The 21697-nt window shown below is 34.3% G+C and overlaps 1 protein-coding gene across 5 annotated transcripts in view; it reads right to left on the bottom strand.

The window, feature by feature from the left end:
- Positions 1 to 21697, bottom strand: part of STK39 (serine/threonine kinase 39) — a 302550-nt gene that overhangs the window by 215022 nt on the left and 65831 nt on the right. For 4 of the 5 annotated variants that reach the window (XM_031960518.1, XM_031960519.1, XM_031960521.1 and 1 more), the window contains exon 2: positions 19143 to 19255. In XM_031960518.1, the coding sequence (XP_031816378.1) occupies positions 19143 to 19255 (113 nt within the window). Of the gene's footprint in view, positions 1 to 13588; positions 14738 to 19142; positions 19256 to 21697 lie in introns of those variants that run through there. The other variant, XM_031960522.1, reaches the window with a different exon arrangement.

Below are 21697 nucleotides of genomic sequence, written 5' to 3'. Positions count from 1 at the left end.
TTGTCTACTCTTAGACACTTTCCTTTTACAGGAGAAAGGTTTCAAACAAATATGGTTTAAATTAATAAAAATTGTTTCTAGAAACCTTGTGCTTAAAATGCAGAGAAATTAATTTTCTTTCACATAGGCCAGAGAGACAATGGACCGAGAACAAGCTTCAAAATAAGGGAAGAGGTAGGGTTGTACTACAACCCTAGCAATATAGTGGCTATGTGGCAAATTCAAATAGAAACAGGGTCTGCACACTACATATTAGCTTAGAAAACCACACATCAACATTATCTAAGTTCTACTATATTTTTATTTATTTTGTTAAATATTTCCCAATTATATTTTAATCTGGTTTGGGCTGGATTCAAGAGTTTTATAGGGCAGGCCTGTTTGACACTTCTGTTCTCCCTAAGATTTTAAGATACAAGAAGGTCCAAGCTTTCATTGATAGAGGCAGTTTTAGTTTACTTCTCTGGAAGTTCTCTATGCCAGTGAAATCGCACATCTGGGCCCTAAATGAACTACAATTGTTGTTCAGTTTTTTCAGCCATAATCAGCTCCTTGTGACCCCATTTGAAATTTTCTTGGTGAAGATACTGGAGTACTAGGCCTTTTCCTTCACCAGCTTATTTTACAGAGGAAGAAACTGAGGCAAGACTAAGTGACTTGCCCAGAATCACATAGTAACTTGTCTGAGGTCAGATTTGAACCCAGGAAGATCAGTCTTCCTAACTCCAAACCTGGCATTCTATCCAAAACACATGGTGGACATTTAATAAATGCTGGTTTCCTTATTTCTTTACTTCGTTCCTTCTATTCAAAAAATAATTTTTAAAAATTATTTTCAAAAGCAAAAAAAAAAAAATCAGAAACAATATAAATGTCATCACAAAGAAAAAACACTAGGCTTCCATTTTTCTTTCAATAACAAAAGTTCCTTTAATAACACATGTTCAAAAGAAGATATTAGGAGTTTTTACATGGAAAACATAATGAAAATACTATGGAGAATGACAAGAATAATCCCAAATCACCAAAGAAGAAATGATAAGCTTATCTGTAATAAAATTAAGAGATTCAGAACTAACTACTAGAATTCTAAGCTAAATTCTAGGGATCCTGAGAGTTTATAAATTTGTGGCTAGTACTTATCTAAAAGAAAATTTTCTTATGAAACCTAAAACATTAATAAAACCCCAAAAAAGTGACACAAGGGTTTAAATAATGGGAAACTGTCTCACATCCCTGCATGTCCCTTCCCCATGAACACATGTTGCCTCTAACACCAATCTCAGATTACTATTTTGTACTACAAATATTTAGTATTCAATATGCCAGGATATGTTCTCTTCACAAGTGACCTGACTAGTAAGGAAAACAGGAAAACCATATGCAGTTGCTTTCATGGTTTCTAGTTAATCTAAGGTGAATATATGTGAACAAGTATGAGGGTAGGTTTTAATGGATTTTATAACAAAGGAAAACAATGTCAATAAAGTTATTAGACCTTGTAGTGAAACCACTAATTTTTGAAATGATCTGTCTGTTTATAATCAATGAATTGACACAAGAGAAATGAAAAACCTATCTGCTTGCTTCTCTGCTGTAAAAAGACTAAAAAGACTGTAAAAAGAATCTTATTTATACAGTGATTCTGAAATGTAATGAAAATATATGAAGGAAGAAAACTACAGCAATTACAAGAATGGAGACTTTAGTAAAATACCTGCTAATACATAAATCTCCTAAACCAAGGCCTGATATTAAAAAAAAAACTTCATACAAGTAATAAACATACTAAAGTAGGCAGGATAAATGAATAAAAAAGATGTAAAAAGTATGAATTCAATCTAAAAGTATGAAAACCTATGGGGAGAAAAGACACAAAGAAGTAGAAAAAAGGATTTATTAATGTTTTTCTACTTTTTTTTAAAGAGGCAAATATCGGATCATGATATTATTTCAAAGGGAAAATGTTTTACAGAGATAATGTTGTGGCCTTTATTGCACAAAATTATGTTCAAAAATTATGTAATTAATTTATGAAAAATTATCAGCTTTATCAAATCATTCTAATTTCTGAATACTGGAAGCTAAAAACACAGGACAGCTTTGAAAGTAAAGAGCAAAACTACATTTCTGCCTCCAGGGGGCAGTGCCCTTTTCTGCAGCTCTATTTCTATAAAGGAGAATTTTCTCTATTTGCTTGAAATACTCCAGGAAACCAAGAATACACTTTTTTTTTTACTAAAAAAAAAAAAAAAAAAAAAAAAAAAAAAAACTAACTTGATGATATTGTTTCTCATTTTCTCAAGTTCTCTGCTTCTCATAAATTCAGAAAACTGAAGTGATCCCGGGTTACTAAAAGTTTCCATAGTTTATAACAAAAAAGTAAAAACAAGGTTGTAATTGTTATCTATGTAAACTATACTTTTAAATATCCTTAACATGCTTTTTGAGAAGCAAAACAAGCCACTCACAATATATTTAAGCTCGTCAACTAAGAAAGTGACTTTAGAATTTTAATAGATGTGTAAAATTTATATAATATACACATTTAACTAGGCATCTTTAAGTTAAAGCTTAGAGTTTAAAAAAAAAAAAAAAAGGCACTTTTCTCCCCTTCCCTTCATTTTTCATTGAGGGCAGGGATTCTTGTTTTTGTCTTTGTGTCTCCAGTATCCATTTCCAGGTCTTCTTAAAGTTCTTAGCAAGGCAAATAAGAAAACATTGAACTTCAAAATGGCCAGTATTTTTGATCTCTAAATCTAACAATTTTGTTTTTCCCTAGATTATTTAAATGAAAGAATTAAAAGAAAGCAACAAAAAAATGAATCAAATATGCTAAATTCTGAATAGAGATTGAGAGGCATTTGTATAAGTATATATAGAACATGTCTGTATACAAAAACATACACACATTTTCACATGTATATGTATACCTATGTATGTAATCCTATTATCTAGAGCTATAAGGGACTTCTGAGGCTAAGTAATAAAATTCTTTCATTTTACAGATGAGGAAAATGAGTCCCATTAAGGTTAAGTGAGTTCCCTAAAATCAAACAAGCTGTGATCATCAGAAATAAAAGTCTGAACTTCGGTACTGGAACTCCAGAGCAAAAACTCTTTCCACGTATTATGAAAATAATTTTAGTGTCATGAGGCAAATGAAACATACAACATAAATTTAATGAATGAGAGCTAAAATGCAGACTGCAGTCAGTCAAGTCTTATGACCATAAGTATATTATATAACCTCATGTAATACACAAATAAACTATTAACGGTTACCTTTGATCAGCAAGGTAGCAATATGAACTTTCCCATTTCTCCTGCTAATGCAGTTTTACATCAAAATTTTTCTTCTCTTTCCTTCCCTTCATACTTAACTTGATAGATGGACCTCTTCCCTCCTAGTTTCTCACTTCCTCCTCCTGTACTGTGTGTTGTCAGTGGTGGCCACAGATCTCACCATATTAAAAGAATCTAAAACCAACAATATAGGGGTACAGGAGGCGAAGTGGCAAAAAAAACCGAGCCAAATACAAGGCACTGTTAGAATGTTTCTTAGTCAATTCAACAACCTTATCTCATTTCTTCTTCCTTGTATTGCAAATCCTATATTCTACCCCAAAGATGAACTGCTCTGTAAACTTAAGGAACTTAAGGGCCTTTGAAATATAAAGAAATTATTACCTCCATCCAGAGAATCCAAATTTTCACCATTATCACAAAAGAAATACTTTTATCTTTCCTTGAATTATTTAAATGAAAATGAAGAATAAGAGATGGGGGAGATGGGAGAAGATAGGAGTGAAACTTTCTACCCAATGTTCCTCCTGTGAATTTAGCAATTTAAACAACCATTCCCTGCCCCCACCACTACCACCACTACCTAGAGAACCTCAAAAGGTCATGAACAGGAAGACAGCTAAGATAGCATTCTGTTTTGTAGTGAGAAAGGGAAGAAGAGGAAATTCAAAAGTAGCTACCCAAGCTCTTCACTGACAGCTATGAAAATGGAAGTGGGCAGACCAATTTCTATATACTCTCCAGAAACTAGAGGAGGAAGACAATCAAGACTTTACATCAAGTCTCCCCTAATATCACTATCACGCCCCATCCCACACATACAAGTACTATCCTCAAGGGAAAACAGTTTACTAAATTCAAATGTTTCACTGTATAAAAGACACGACTAAAAAATGACTACACAACAACAACCACAGACCTTAGCATAAGTATAAGAACTTCTATGAAAGGCATAAAAATCACTAAATAAATATTTTTCATTCATGATACAAAGTAATTTCAAAAGGGGGAAAAAAACCCCACTAACCACTTAGGATGGGAGAATGCAAATCAGAAAAGGTCCAGGGTGGAAAGTAATTAAGTACCTTAGCTATGTTTTGAATGAAGAAGATAGGATCGAGGTACACTCTAGACACAGGGTCAGCCTGTCCGAAGGGAACAATTCTGTGTCCAACTCTGGTAGTCAAAATCATACATACAAAATACGTACATTATTTAATCAAGTTGTGATACACACTCAGTTCCCAGAGTCTTCTCTTTGGGTGCAGATGGCTCTCATCATCACAAGATCATTGGAACTGGGCTCAGTCATCTCATTGTTGAAAAGAGCCACGTCCATCAGAATTGATCATCATATAATCTTGATGCCATGTACAATGATCTCCTGGTTCTGCTCATTTCATTTAGCATCAGTTCATGTAAGTTTCTCCAGGCCTCTCTGAAATCATCCTGCTGGTCATTTCTTATAGAACAGTAATATGGAGTATTATTTTCTCTAAGACATTATGAACAGGATAATTTCAGAAAAGCCTGGAAAGACCTACATGAACTTCTGCTGAGTGAAGAGAGCACAGCCAGAAAAACACTGTACACAGTAAAAACAAGATTATGTGATGATCAGTTGTGATGGACTTTACTCTTCTTAACAATGTGGTAATTCAAGGCAATTCCAATAGACTTGGGATGGAAAATGCCAATTATATCTAGCAAGAGAACTATGGAGACTGAATGAGAATGGAAGCAGAGTATTTTCACCTTTTGGGGTTTTCTTTTCTTTTTCATTGTTTGTTTTTTTTAATTTTCTCTTTTGGTCTGACTTTTTCTTGTACAGCATGACATGAGAAACACAGAAATATGTTGAAAAGGATTGCACATATTTAACCCATATCAGAATTGTTTGCTGTTTTGGGAAAGGAAGAGGTAAAGGAGGGAGGGAGAAAAATTTACAGCACCAAGTTTTACAAAAATGAAGGTTTAAAACTATCTTTACCTGTACTTAGAAAAATAGTAAAAACAAAAAACAAAAACAAACAAACAAAAAACAAGCACCACCAATAAGATGCTTGCTTAGGTGAGAACTAGTGAAGTTATGGCCTAATTTCCCACAAACCCATCTCTTATATAGTCACCTAACAAAAAAATGACTCACCCAAATTACAAGTGAGTCCTCATTTTTACAGAATTTGACAATTTGAAATAATGTGTTTATTTTCTTTATTGTACAACAGAAATATTTTTAAAATGTTTTCAAAGGAAACTTATATGATTTATCAAGGTTTTAAAAAATATGTCATAGTTCATTAAACATATGAAAATTTTCTTACTACCAAAAGCTGATAGAGGAGGGGGAGAATTAACCATTTTCAAAGATGCAACTTGTGAAAAAGTGACTTTTCATAACTGCTATGGCTTCACAGTTCTTCAGAGAACTAACACTATTAGAAGGAAAGAACTACTTCAATATTTTTTTTTAACTATAAAAAAGTGATGCCAAAGACACCAACAGCCCGCCCCTGAGGGGAAAAAACATTTTGTGTTTTAAGTTTTCAAAGCTAATTAAAAAAAAAAAAAAGAAGAAGGAAAAAAAAAAGAAAAACTTTAGGCTTATAAGGGCTGCCCTGGGACCATGGATCTATAATTAATAGAACAGAATAAATCAAAAGATGGTAACAAGTTTTGCCCCTCAATAACTTGAAAAATATCCAGTATGCCAAGAAAATCACTGCAGTTTATTCTCTTAAAAAACAGGAACCCCAAAATGTTCTAGCAACTTCATTAACAAGGAAGGGAAGAGGGGAACAAGTGAAAAAAGAGGAAGAGAAAAAGAAAGTTAACCAACAGAAAAGCACTATTAAAAAAGAAAGAAACAAAGAAAAGATAGAGTACAGAAAAAGTCCCACTATGAAAGCAGTTTTTAGTTGATCAAAGGATGCCAGCTTCCAAAAACCATAAAATCACTTTAAAAGGTAGTGTCACATAATAATAGTAATACAAGTTATAGTTAATCTTAGTGAAAGAGGTAACGACATAATTGTGGAAAGAGTATATAATATAGATGTAGAGAAAGGTGACATTCTGTCTTGGAATGGAGTAAGACGAGAAAATGCAACAAGCATTTGCCAAATGTGTATTGTGTGCCAGGCACTATTCTGGGAATAGAAATACAAGGAAATTCAAGATAGCTATAAAATTCCTACTTTTTTCTTTTAAAAATGTTTAAGGGCAAGGACTGGACCTAAGATTTCAATGAATTCCCAGGTAAAAGATCAGCACCTTCTCTGTAATTTACAGAGCTAGAGAACCAGGGTTTTAAGTGACTTGCCTTCAAGCAAGCAACTTGTAATTTAGCTGAAGGAAAAAAAAAAAAATACAAAGCACAAAATCTTTAAAAGTCACAAAAGATAAATAAACTTTAATGGCAATAATACATAACACACGCACGCACACACACACACACACACACACACAAATATATAAGAATTATTTCCAAGTAAAGAATGCAAGGCAATAAGGTATAGGTGCTGAGATATGAGATAGGTCAGTTCAAGTTGCAGTGATCAAGGAGAAGTTGTATTGAGTCTTTAATTATGGATAGCATTTGGAGAGGAAAGAAAAAAAAAAAAAAGAAAAAGAAATTCCAGGAGTGAGACAAGATGTAAATAAGACTTTGAAAGAAAAGGTACAAGTTGTGTCTGAAAGAGGGTAAGTAAGTAAGTAAGACTTGCCAATAATGGAAAGGCTCAGTTTTTGTTTTGTTTTTTTGTAAGAAATTCAAAATTAACTCTAAAGGCATAATAGAGACTTTAAATAGCCAACCTATAGAATATGGACTTTTAAATTTTTCAATCAATCCTAAAAAAAGGAACAATGGGCAATCTCTTAATGGGGAAACAACCAAATCAAAGCAATGCTTTGAGAGTAATTAGTCTGACAATGCTGTGCTAGATTGGAGCAGAGAAAGGTGCAGAGATAGCACTTGTATTATACTGTTACCCAAAGGCCTGAGTGTCTCAAAACATTTAAGCCCCCACTCAAAAGAGCAGCATTTTCTCAGAGGTCCCCAAGAGGTAGCTGATGACAGTGCCTCTTATCTCACCAAAACATTCCATTCAGTTCAATCTCTTCAAACACCAAAACTATAACTTGTAGAGAAACTGTCTGTAGCAACAAGAAGTCTCCTTGATCTGGAGCTTCCTACAGCAATACAATCACAAGTCCATTTCCAAGTGGATGAAGAATACATATAGCATTTACAGCGTTGAAAAGGAGTCTGAGTGACTTACTCAGGGAAACACCGATTTAGTACTATCAAATGCAGAACATGAACCCAAATATTCCTGGTGAAAAAACATGGTCTCTATCCACGATTCCATATTACCTCCTACTGATATTCAGAAGAAGGTAATTAAACAAATCAAGTTATTTCTATAGTTGAATCTCTCAAAGCAATCTTTCATAATAACAACATATGTACAGACTATATATGTTTTTGGAGCATTTCATGCTATATTTTTGCTCTACCAAGTCAAATATTCTTGGGGGAATTGCTATAATAAAGAAATATTTTGTTTTCTGTAATATTTGTAACCACGTTAAGCACTTTTGACTCTTTTGTTGAATATTCATGAAATACAGGCATGAAACATAAACAATCTGAAGGCTTGGACTTCTCTCCTTTCTTAATACCTGGCCACATATTCCATTTTTTATGGCCTGCCTTCCTTATGTCCACTTTATATTACCTACTTTTCAGGGCTATTGTAAGGAAGGCACTTTGTGTATCTCAGAGTAGTACAGAAATGGGAGTTGGGTGAGTCTGCTCAGAAAGAAGTTACCAAATAAAGATTTGGAGAACCTCACATAATTCTTTCTAGAGTTCTTCTCCCTCTCTCCACATGGTGGTCCAAAAATTTTGCATTTATTTTCATGGTGACCATATAGATTATACTTATTATAAGCATTATAACAAAAAAAGAGATGAGATGACTTAATGCCCTATTGAAACGACGCTTCTTGTTGCTTTTGGGCATTGAATAGAACCACCTCTTCAAATATCATTATTTATTTAACCTTCCATTTACTTATAATTCTTTACTTCTGCTTTTATTTACAATAAGGATGTCAATAGCCATGAGATTCAATTTCTCTACATTAAAGCTTTGAGTCTTAGACAAAGGCAGGATTTAAATTCAAGTCTTTGTGACAACACTGTATGTCTATTAACATACTGCTCCTCGTGCCATATTGCCTCTCTACTGAAGAGGTCTTCTAGGACCCCAAAACACCATCAAACTATGATTACTAGCAAAAAATATTTTGTGAACAATGGGTGATATTTTATCAGAGTTCTTTTCTTATTAATGTACAACTTTTTTTAGGAACAAAATAATCCATTTATAATAAATTTATCTCCATTTCTGAGTGTACTCCATAAAATATATTCTTAATGTTAATTATTATCCCTATTAACACACTGCCCTTCACAACATATTGCCTCTCTACTGAAGGGGTCTTCTAGAACCCCAAAACAACATCAAATCATGAGTACTAGCAAAAAATGTTTTGTGCACAATGGGTGATATTTTATCAGTTATTTTCTCATTAATGTGCATTTTTTTAGGAACAAAATAATCCATTTATAATAAATTTATCTCCATTCCCAAGTGTGCTCCACAGAATATATTCTTAATGTTACTTATTTGATTACCTTGTCCAAAAAGCAACTTTTTCTAAATGTATATTAACTTTTTTAATACACATTACTTTATGAATCATGTTAGGAGAGAAAAATCAGAACAAAAAGGAAAAACCCTGAAAGAAAAAAAAAAGTGAATATGTTGATTTACATTCAATGTCCATAATTCTTATTCTGGATACTGACAGCATGTTCTATCAAAAGTTTACTGGGATTGCCTTGGATTGTACAATTTAATTTAAGTGTAAATGTATGGTCCCAAGTCTGAAAATGTCCTTTGACAGGCCAGATCTGGAAAGAGGTGAATTGTTCACCTTTGCAACTCTCACAGAATGCCTGCTAACTTCTTATCACCTCCTTTGGTAAAGGGAGTACCCAGAATAATGAAATCAGAGGTGCTCACAATCCTGAAGAGGTGTGATGTTGTTTTTTTTTAATTCTACTGAATTAAATGCATTTTATTACCTTAGCAGAACAGAAAAACTGTTAAGCAAACCAGTGAGATTTCTGACCTTATGATGGAGTTCAATAAGAAAACAGAATTTCTGCCACGAAAAACCACTTTCCAGTCAATACAGGTGTCTACTAAGCAAGATTTTGATCTTTGGTGTTTGTGTGTTTTTTTGGACTGGAGAGGTGTAGAAGATCAAAAGGCAGGAACTTTCTCTACCAGTGTAGACTGGCACTTCTCTGGCAACCTAGGGTCCTAAAAGTCTCTTGGGAAAATGAGATGTTATGACATTTGCCCATGGCCAGTCACAAGCACAGCACAGATCCAAGATAAGGCTTAAACCCAAGGCTTCCCAGCCCTAAGACTAGCTCTGTAGCCACTAAGCCATACTAACTCTCAAGGGTTACTCATAGTAAAAAAGCCAAATCCCATAAAAATGACTTTAACCTGCATCTGCTTTTTCTAAGTTCCCAAAGGTAATATTTGTTAAAATCCCAGTTGAACTTAAAAGGTCATTCCAAAATGCAATCAAATGCTTACCTTTTCATTGCAAAAGGGAAAAAAGAGTTCTCATTGGCCAAAGGGCCATCATTAAACATCATTTCTTCCTTCTTAACTGTGCAGGGTTCCTGTCATATAATGCTTGCTCACAAAAGCAGAAGAGAAGGAAATTTACTATTGCTAGGTAACAAAGATAAGGATGTGGCACATCACATGAGAGAGGACTACAAAGAATCAGATTTCTGAGCCTAGAAAAATCAGACTGAAAGGGAATAAGATTAAAGACTTCAAAATCGGGGGCAGCTAGGTAGCGCAGTGGATAGCGCACCAGCCCTGAAGTCAGGAAGACCTGAATTCAAATCTAGCCTCAGACACTTAACCCGTCCTACCTGTGTGACTCTGGGCAAGTCACTTAACCCCAATAGCCTCAGCAAAAATAAATAAATAAATAAATAAATAAATAAATAAATAAATAAAAAGACTTCAAAATCACAAAGAAAAACTGACTAACATTTTAGTTAATTATCTCATTTGAGCTTTGAGAAGTAAATCCTATACATGTTATTGTCCCCGTTTTAAAGATGAGAAAACTGAGGTTCCGAGCTATTAAATGACTCGCTCAGAGTTACAATTATTAAGTGGTTGTTTTAACACAGACATTCCCATCTTTAAATCTAACATTCTACTACACTTAAAGTTATAATGTGAGAGTAAATAAAAACCATAAAAGAGGGGACACTGCCTGATATATGAAAATGCTAAACTTCCTAATGGAAGAACTGGTCATTTTTACTTTCAGATCTCTCTAGCAACTAGTATACTAGTTAGGAAAGACACTTTATAAAAACTTGCTGGTTCAATTGATTGGGAATCTCCCAAGGTGTATAAAATGAAGGAATACAGTTTCAAAAAAGGTTTGGATAAATTCAGATTAACAGAACAGCTTATAAATAGATGCCAGAGTTATGTGGAGTTTACAAATGAAAGAGAATAACATGTTTTTCCAGTGTTTTGGGTGCAATTTCAAAGGGAGTAATACTAAAGGAAAAATTTAGTCTGATCCAATCTCACAATACAACTAAGGCAACAGACAGAGACAGATCCAGAAAGGAACAAAGACAGAGAGGAAGCATTTCAATTATTGTAGTTGGGTACTAAGACAAGTAAACTGAGTCTTTCAAAAATGAGATGCTGAATTATTGGGATCTCTTCTGATAATAGGATAGTTAAGCAAGCAGAGACTTAGGTTTGATAAAAGGTCACTAGAAAAGCAGCCAAGTTCAAAGTTTTCCAATACACATTCCTGTGATTTAAGATTAATTGGAATTTACAGCCATTTTAAAATATAAATATTCCCTGAAGGAGTCAAGTAAGCCTAATAATCATTTACATACATACTTCAATTAAAAAATGGTCTCCTCATGCCATTTCCTAATTTTCACTTAGAAGGGATAGAGAAGCTACTTTGTTTTTATAAGACAAAAGAGGCAGAAAAAAGGAGATGGACAAACAAATTTTTAAAAAATTTATCTTATTTATCTACTTTCTAACAACTCCATGCCACTTAAAATCACCTTTTAAGTATCATGATTGTTCCTGATCTAAATGGATCATTTTGCATTTGGTAATGCATTTATTCCACAAAAAATTACTGAATAATCCTACAGAAGCTATATAATTACCTCCCTTTAAAAGCCTAGCCACAAAAATATATAAAGAAGTTATAAGATATGGCCAGAAATTATAGTACATGTCTTTTCACACCTATTCAAAATTTGGCCAGCAGAGAAAAAAATGATAATTATAATTTCATTTATGCTGTATTTTAAAGTTTGCAAAGTGCTTTAAATATATTATCTCATTTGAACTTCATAACAGCCCTAATAAGTGCTTATTAATATTCCTATTTTACAGATAAAAAAACTAGACTGCTAGGTTGCCCAAGTTATTACTTAGTTACTCAAGTATCAGAGAAAGGATTTGAATCAAAGTCTTCCTGCCTCCTATCTAGCAGTCCAGCATTCTACATACTACTTCCTCTCCAAAAGAATAAATTCACTGAGATAAATTGAATGTTATCTCTGTGGCAAAAATAAATACATGTGCTTAAAAGCTTTCAGAGTTAACTCATGGCATGAAATGTGTAAAGACTTATGAAAAAGTATCCTTTCACCAAGGTAAAAACATTGCCTTTTTATAAATTCAACTCTCTATTTCTACATTCTTCCTTCTTATACTTACTGACAGCTTACTTCTCAAGTAACTGTAATAATAACTAATAATAAAGTATTGCAAATCCCTCTTTAATCTGATGAGTTTCATTAAAATTTACTTAGGTTATTTAGCACCAATGATGTCATCTAATCCACTTACCATCTCCCTATCTTTCTCTCTCCCTCTTAACTCTAAAGCAAACTGGCACTCACTCTTTGTTTTAAACTTTTGAAGTATTTTTTTTTAATAAGTAGCAGGTTCTGGTAATGTTAGTGTCTGTTGATACCTTTTATTTCCTTATAGCTTTCCAAAAAACTATTTAACTCCCAGTCTTTTTTTTTTTTTTTTTTGAGTTTGGTTACCAAAAAAGTTTGGTTTAAAATATATTAAATAACTAAATTTCACCTTCCTAGGCAAAAGCTTCAAAATAGAAAGCAACCAAATTCTGTTTATGCCTTAAAATTTTTTTTAAGTTAGAGAAATTCTCTCTGAGATGCCTACCATTAAGAAAATAATGATCATTTTCCTATCAATCAATCAATACTAATGTCAACTCTTAAGTAATCACAGACTATTTCTGCTATAAGTAAAAAAAAAAAAAAATCAGCCTTCAATGATTCTATATAGTTTCCTCAGCAAGGCACTAGTCCTCCAAAATGGATGGATGGATGGATGGATGGAAGGAAGGAAGGAAAGAGGGAAGAAGAGAGGAAGGAAAGGAAGGAGGAAGGATAGAAGGAAGAAAAGAGGAAAGAAAGGGATGTAAGAAGAGAAGAAAGAAGGGAGGGAGGAGGGGGGAAGGAAGGGAGGGACAGAAGGAGGAAGGAAGGGGTGGAGAGAAGGGAAAAAGGAAAGAAGAAAGGAATAGAGGAAAGGAGCAAGGGAAGGAGGGAGGGAGGGAAGGAAGAAAAAAAAAAGGAAGGAGGGAGGGAGGCAGAAAAGAAGGGAGAAGGGGGAGGGAGGAGGAGAGGAAGGAAGGATCGAAGGAAGGAAGGAACATTAAATGGAGAAAGCTATGCCAGATAGCTCAAATCTGGCAAGGATTGAGGAAAAGGTTAACATTAGCATATTCAGCCTTCCCATGACATAACACTCTCAGTAGTTTGTGACTCCAGCTACCATTGTTTCTTACAAGAACAATGGCTTCTAGTTAATACATGCCACAGTTTGCAAAAGGATCTAGTTCACTGACCTGGAAAGAAAAAATCCATGTATTAATCCTGCATATAATACACATATGGGGAATGAAGGGATTACTAAGATGCCTGATGTTCAAACACTGTCAAAACGTGAATCCAGAAAGATAATTAAATTGCAGGCAACTGCAGTATTACAACTTAAAAAGAAGGCAACCTGGCACAATAGAAAAAAAAAAATGGATTTGACCAATGAAGTAGAATTCCTCATCTTTTATTTGTTACCTGAGCTTCCTTGGAGCTACATCACTTGAAATATGCCATAGTGTCAATTCCACGGTTTTTTCTCCTAATATGAAAGCTCTCATAGGGCCAAGTTCATTCAGTCCCTTTATCAAAGTCAATTAACAATTAATTTTCCTGCTGAAAAAGGTTAGATATAAAAACATGTCAAAGGTTATAAAATATTCATCTGTTGTCACTATGGACTATCCTAGTCTCCTCCTGGTCACATGACACCTTAATATTCTTCTCCTAGCCTATCTCTTTCAAATGAGATTGTTTCTCCTCAGTCTCCTTTGATTTCTTATCTCCCACATAATACACATAATGCTGTATGCTCTCAACATCCTTCTCTTTACCCTCTAAAACCTGTCTTGATAACTTTGTCTAATCTCATGGGTTTAATTAAATGTTTCTATTTGTTCGCTGTATCACGTTATCCAGTTTCTCACATAGTTCAAACTGACTAAAAGACATTTCAAATGGGACATCCCAAAACATCTAAAACTTAACATATCTAAAACTGAACTCATTAACTTCCCCTCTCAACCCTCCTCTCTTCCAAGCTTCCCAATTTCTATTCAAAGCATTACCAGCCTTCCAATTTTCCAGATCAATAATGCAGCATTATCCTTAACTCCTCACTCTTCCTCACCTGCTCCATCCAATCAAGAAAAAAATCACACCATTTCTACTTCCACAACATCCTTCTCATCTGACCTATTTTCTCCTACATAACTATCATACTATTTCAGGCCCTCATCACCTCTCAACTCTTCAATGATGTCCCAGACTCAAAGTCTCATCCCCTCCACTATTGCTGAAGTGCTTAAATGACTCCCTTACTTAACCAACTCCAGACTGACACTATAATCCTATGTTTAGCATGCAAGCCCCAAACAATCCTTCCAGCTGGACAGTATTTCCCATCCCATACCCTGCCATCCTGTCAAAGCAGCGTTCTCTCAGTCCCTCACACTACATCTTCCATCTCCAAGACTTTGTTCTTTATGCCTGTAATGAACATCCTTATCTCCAAATTACAAAGACCTTCAAGTCCCTCACTTCCTTTAAAATGCAATGCCAACACCTTTTTATGCAAGAAACCTTTTTCCACTCTCCCAACTGCTAATATTTTATCTTCCCAGCTACCTTGCATTTAACAACTTTTAAAATTAATTTAAATATTTATGCTGTGTATACTTATATATAAATTTGTTGTCTGCCCCATTAGAATGTAAGTTGTCAGAACTGGTTCATTCTTTATAGCTGTATTCCTAATGCCTGGCACATAGTAAGTCCTTAACAAAATATTTACTGATTGATTATAAAGCTCCTATCATTGTAACAAAATTTAAAAAGATAAACTTCTAATGTTTACATTTTGAATAAAACACAAAGGATAATATACACATGTACACATAAATATATATAATTTGCACCATTCATATTACTACATGATACAAAAACAATAATGAAAAATTCATAAAATTGATCAAAATCCTCATAAGATTTACCTCCTCATAAGAAAGGTAAAGGACTATTAGGAAAAGCTGTGGTATACAGCATCAGATAGAGTCCAATGTACTTAGCAGAGATGTGTACTTAACTAATTTAGTCAAAAGGGAGGACTCAACCTAGGAAGGTATGAGGGTATTTTTCCTCCTCAGTATGATGATTATGTAATCACAATAAGGATAAAATATCTTTTAGAAAACAGTAAGAATAAATAAAATCTACAAATCTCATAAACTTCCCTCCCTTCCCTCCAAAGCAATAAAGAGCTCCAGTTGTAGGGAGACATGGGCCCTTAGCAGATATGCCTGGAGAAATGCATCTTGCTGAGGCATTTACACTATACTTCCTGGTTAGAGTAAATATAAAGGGAAACCACATTCTCCTTTATGACTCTCATTAGGATATTCTTGACTTTTCCATATTCTGAGATTCAGTCACAATGATGGTCTTCCTGCTATTCTCCACACCTTTGCACTAGCCATCCTCCACATCTGGAATGCCCTCCCTCCTCACTCCCTGTTTCTTTCATTCAGCTTGACTACCACCTAATCCATGAAGCCCATTATGATCTATGATCTCCCTAACTGCTACTGCCTTTCTCCTTAAAAAAAAAAAAAAAAAAAAAAATCACCTTACCTGTTTTATTTGTCTTTTTGTATTTTTAATGTATACTTAGTAAATTATATTTGATTGATTGATTAGAGCCCATATGTATACCTTAATACTGTGATGATTTCTGGATATATTTTTTTTTAAATAAGCCATCATTTTTTACCTACTTACAAAAAATTATCAAATAATGAATTACTTTGAACTATTACCAAAAAACAGTGAATCTTTCCTTTCCCTACCAGGTAAAGTGACTTTGAATACTGGAAGAAACTAAAAGGGAATTACTTCACCTATCATTACTGACCATCATGCTCATAAACAAAGGAAAATAAAAGATGTTCAGGATAATTTAATAGTGCAAGTATATAAGCTTGGCAACTACATGAAAGATGAAATTTTGAAGCAGTTTAAACCACATGCAAATTAAAAATTAACACTGGATTATGGTAACCCTTTCTCCTTAATCTGAATTGTAACCAACCAATCTGTTGTTTCTATCCATGAATTATGTTGCCTAATTTAAATTATAAGACTGAGCAGATCTGGAAAACTACAGCGTTATGTCTGAACTCAATTTAAACTATAGAGTACTGTAATTAAACCTGAAATAAAAGCTATATTTTAAATGAAGACAAAAAGCTCTTGTTAATGACATTTCGTTCCCAGTACAGAATATAACAAAAGCTTTCTTCATTTGAAGCCAAATGTCATTATACTTTCTAACTTGTTTGGAGCTGCTAGACTAATATTTGCACTGGGATTACTGTTTTAGTAACCAATCAGTTAACTCCTCTACTGCAGTTTTCCAGCAATCTCATGTAAATGGCCAAAAAAGAGAAAAAATAAAATTGGCAAACACAAAGATAACTTTATTTATGAGATTAAATACTCAAACTCTTCCCCACTTGCTGAACAACTTAAGAGCCAAGCAGTTTATTTAATACTGACTTATTTCCGGGAAAATCAATCATTCCATCAATCCATCAATCAACAAGCATTTATGAAATAATAACTACGTGCCAGACACTGGGGTGAACACAGGGGATACAATGAAAATAAAGAACAGAACCATCAACTTAACACTCCTTTCAGAGCTCCAATCATCACACCAAGAATTTTATTTACAATAGGAAGCACAAGATCGCCTATAGGAAAAATAAGCTCCTTCCCAATAGCCAAATCCAAGCTCCATGTCAATTACAAATGCACAATGACTCATGAGTCTTATGAGCCAAGATACTGGATAAAGAGCCAAAAGTTCTAGGTTCAAGTCCTGATTCTGCTCTTACTATCTGTGACCTTGGGATGACACAAGATTTTAGAGCCCCAATGTCCTAATTTGTAAGACAGAGACACTATCCCCTGCCTATCTTCCACAAAGTGATGGTAAGAAACAAGTCAGATACATGAAAACATCTATAATATTTGTCCTCAGGACTTTTCTTGACTTCTTTGAGCTGTAGGCCCCACTTTACCATTTCCTGCTAAGTATTTATACCCCAAAGTCCTACTATTACCACAAACTCTTTCTCTGCTGCTTCTCCTAATTCTTCCATTTCTCTTTCCTCTCCTTAGCATTCTTCATCCACCCAGCTGCCATGTCTAAAGGATCACAGAATCTCATCAAAACAGCCTGGCCCCTTTCCTTAAAGCAGGGGTGGGGAACATTCAGCCCACGGGCTATATAAGGTCTACAACATCCTTTGGTCTTACCCAGCCAAGCAACCACAGTCAATGATGAGCTTGAAAGCTAGCTAGAACAACCTCTCATTCTTGAGTTTTTAAGTTGATAATTTTTTATGATCCACAAATGATATGAATATTCAAATGACCCTTAGCAATAAAAAGGTTCCCCACCCCTGAGTTAAAGTCTAAGCTTCCCTAGAACTGAACTTGATAGCCACAAGATCTCAAAGACAAGGGTCCCTCAATGAGAATAAGTAAGTAACCCAATTTCCCTGGATCCAGTGTGTCAATAATCACACTTCCAGCATCACTGACAGGTGATCATCCAGCCACAAGACTTTAAGTGGAACAAAGATAGCTTATTCAACTTACAATTAAGTTTGTTAGAAAAGATTTTCTTTCTTATATCAAGCCTAAATCTTTTTCTCTCCAATTTCTATTACTCATAATTTCTGTCTCTGGGACCAGGGAAAAACAAGTCTAATATTTCTTTAATATGATAGCTACTCAAATACCTAAGAGATAATTATCACATATATATGCCTCTCATCAAGTCTTTTCTTCTCTAGACAAAGTATCATCCCTAATTACTTAAATGAATTTCACATGACACTAGCCAGATCTTCCATCATCTTGGGCACTCTCCTCTGGATACTCCCCAAATCATTCATATCCTTCCTAAAAGGCTGTGTCCAGACCTAAACACAAACCTCAAGATATGTTATGCCTAAGGACTAGTTTTGTAAGAACTTAATAAAACGTAACATCACATTAGCTTTAACTGTCATTATCACTTTGCTGACCTAGTCTGAGATTGCAATTTACTAACATGCATTTTTTCCTGATAATTGCTTTCTCTTATGTCTTCAATATCCTAAAGTTGTAAAGTGGTGGTTTTTTTGGATCTACATGCAAGATTTTATGTCTACCCCTACTCATTTAATAAGTATCACTGAAATTAATTGAAATTACAGGCTCAGAATGGAAAAAAAAAAATCTCTGAGATTCAGCCTAATGTTCTAGCATGTAGATAGAGATCTTTCTAGGTATCATCCAATATGGTTAACTATACTTCCTAATTTTGTGCCCGTAGCAAGTCTGATAAGCATGCTATCTTATGTCTTTATTCAAGGTAAAAATTAAAATATTGAAGAACACAAGGACCAAGATCTCTGAAACATTCCACTGAAGATTTTTTAGTGGTTCTAGGATTTTCCCAGATCTTAGGAAAACTCACTGGCCAATAACGGTATGCAGTCTCCACCCTTTTCTCCCTTTTAGAAGAAATTTGTAAATTTATCCTTTTCTTGTCTTGCCACTTCATTATCATTCTCTATCTTCCAAACATGATGGAAAGTACATTTTTACCCTTTTCTTCTACTTTTTATAACCTACCAATCTATCTATCCAGAGTTCTAGTGAATGTATTCAATTAGATTATAAGTTCTTTATTGGAAAGGATCAAGTTTCATTCTGATTCCCCAACTTAGCACAATATTTTGGACTTAACAAGTGCTTATGAAATGCTTACTAAATTTAATTAAAATATCATAAATATTAGGTGTTATAACTACAATAGTTAAAAATTTGAAGGGAGTTTATAACTGGTTCCTTAAGAAATAAATGCTTCAAAATGAATACACCCAAGTTGTTACTCCCTTTCGCAATCTGTTTTATTAATCCAGGGAGGGAAAAAAATAAGAAAAAGAAACCATCATCTGATCCATTCATGTTTACTTACTAGTAACTCATCCATGCTCGTCTGGCATTTTTCTAAGTTGATGCGTTTTATTGCAACTCGTTCTTGGCGGGGTTTGCATAGTGCAGCCTGGACCACGGCAGTAGCACCGCTACCTGAAAGAGTTAAAGAGTCAAGAAGTTACCAAGCCAGAAGTTGACAGTTACTCTTTAATCTTTATTAGCACGTTTATGAATAGATATATGTATAAACAAGCAGTCTTATGAAGAGGATTCCAAATATCTTTGACATTTCTAAAATTATAAAGGTGATTTTTAAAAAAATACTTATTAAATAGCAATGGAGAACCATAGATTATTCAGAATTTGGGAGAAAAAGGTAGTATTTTCTAGGTACTTTTAAGTTCATTTCTCTGCTTGACCAGCTCCTAAGTTTAACAGGTAAATTCTGTGATTTGGTTAAATAAGTCTCCTTTAATTGGCTCAATAGACCAAGCTTACATTGAAACCTACAATTCAGATTGTCAAACATGAGAGACTAGGCCAGAACAGTCCATTTTAGCTGACTGGTAGAATCCATTGAGGAAGGAGATTTAAAAAACTGAAATGAGACAGTATCAGATTATGTATGTGTTGTTGAATGCCAAGCAAAAGAATTTAAAGCTTCCTTACTAGACAAGAGAAAGTCTTTAATGAGTTTTCAATACAAGAATGACATGACCAGATTCCTTTATTAAAAATGATAAGTCTGGCAATACTGTGAAAAACTGAGCTGAAACTGAAAAGAGAATGTTGTCTGGGAGACTCAAGAGTCATCTTGATGCAACGGAAAAAGAGCTGCCTTTAGAGTCAGAGGACCTTAACTCAAAATCAAGTCTGCTACTTAATACCAGGGTGACCTTGGGCAAGTAATCTCCTGGAGCCTCAGTTTCCTCATCTGTAAAAAGAGGGGTTTGGGGTAGAAGACTTTTAAGAACCCTTTCTATCCAGAGCTACGATTGTACTGTAAGAGTACAGGTAAGTATCCTGAAAATAAGGCAGAACAAACTTGATCAATTGTTGTATGGGAAAGATCCATGGCTTTCAAACATGGTGAAATAGGGGGAACAGTCACTATGCATAAATAAATAATGAAGTTAAAAGAGGTACCCAGAGTTACCGATGGTGTTTGATGCCAATGAAACCATCGTTCAGGTTCACATTAATGCCTCTTTGGAATTTAAACAATTTAGTTACTGAGAGGAACAGAAAAAGTACATTCATGTAAAAAAAAAAAGCAATTGAAACAAAGTTTTCACACATACCATTTGAAAGAAGCTTTAAGGCATAAATATAGGCTCAAGATGAGATGGTTGCAGTGTGATGCAATCCATCAGCTCATTTACATATGAGTCTTCTCAGGGTTTTTAATGATACAGCTAATAAACAGATCTATTTGGAGGTTACAGAAAAAGTGTGTAATTCATATTATAACTGCGGTAGTTGTGCATTTGGGGTTTTTCCAACTACTCTTACTATGAGATCTTGGAAACTATAGGAGAAAGGAAATAAAATAAGAAGAATGAGAAACTAATGTGAGTAAATACAAGTGAAGTCCAAGAAAGAAGTTGCTGCCAGAAAACAGAATACAGAAACTGATTTGACCTGAGCAAAACTGATAGGCAGAACAAGTTCTGCATCTCATGCAAGAAGCAATCTGATTGGAGGTGACTGCTGTAACTTTTGGAAACTGGCTAACGATATATCTCAAAGAGATCAAAGAAAAAGGGAAGGGGCGCACACAGAGGGGTAAGAGAAAGGTATCCATTCCACATTCATGCTGTACTGCAAAAAAAAAAATTTCCAAAATATTTAGTGCAACTCTTCTTATCGTAACAAAGAATTGGAAACCAAGGAGATATCCATAAGTTGAGGAACAGCTAAACACATCATGGAATATTATTGTGTTATAAGAAATGATGATGGATCTAGCTAGATAGTAAAGTAGAGAGAGCACCAAACTGTGCAGTCAGGAGAATCCGAGTTCAAATCCAGCGCCAGACACATTTATTAGCTGTGTGACCCTGAACAAGTCACTTCATCCCAATTGTATCTCAAAAAAAAAAAAAAAAAAGTAAGAAAGAAAAAATGATGATCCAGATGCTTTCAGAAAAACCTAGTAGGACTTATATAAACTGATGCAAATTGAAGTGAACTTTAAAGCCAAGAAAACATTGTACATAATAACAGCATTATTGTAAGGATGATCAACTATGAAAGATTTAGCTAGTTTAATCAATATAATGAATCAAGACAATTCCAAAAATCCCATGATGAAATATGTGATCCACCTCCTGTGAGAGAATTAAACTTTCTTTTTTTCACTTTTTTTTCTTTCTCTTTTTTTTAAAAAAAATATGGAAATAAGGGACAGCTAGGTGGCAAAGTGGACTGAGTACTGACCTGATGTCAGGAAGACTGAATTTAAATTCAGCCTCAAGATAGATACCACTTGTATGACCATGGGCAAGTTATTTAACTGTTTGCATTAGTTTCTTCGTCTATAAAATGAGCTGAAAAAGGAAATGACAAACCACTCCAGCATCTTTGCCTAGAAAA

The sequence above is a fragment of the Sarcophilus harrisii genome, chromosome 3 (assembly GCF_902635505.1).
Source record: "Sarcophilus harrisii chromosome 3, mSarHar1.11, whole genome shotgun sequence".
Classification (NCBI taxonomy): domain Eukaryota; kingdom Metazoa; phylum Chordata; class Mammalia; order Dasyuromorphia; family Dasyuridae; genus Sarcophilus; species Sarcophilus harrisii.
This window is presented reverse-complemented; position numbering and strand designations above follow the sequence as displayed.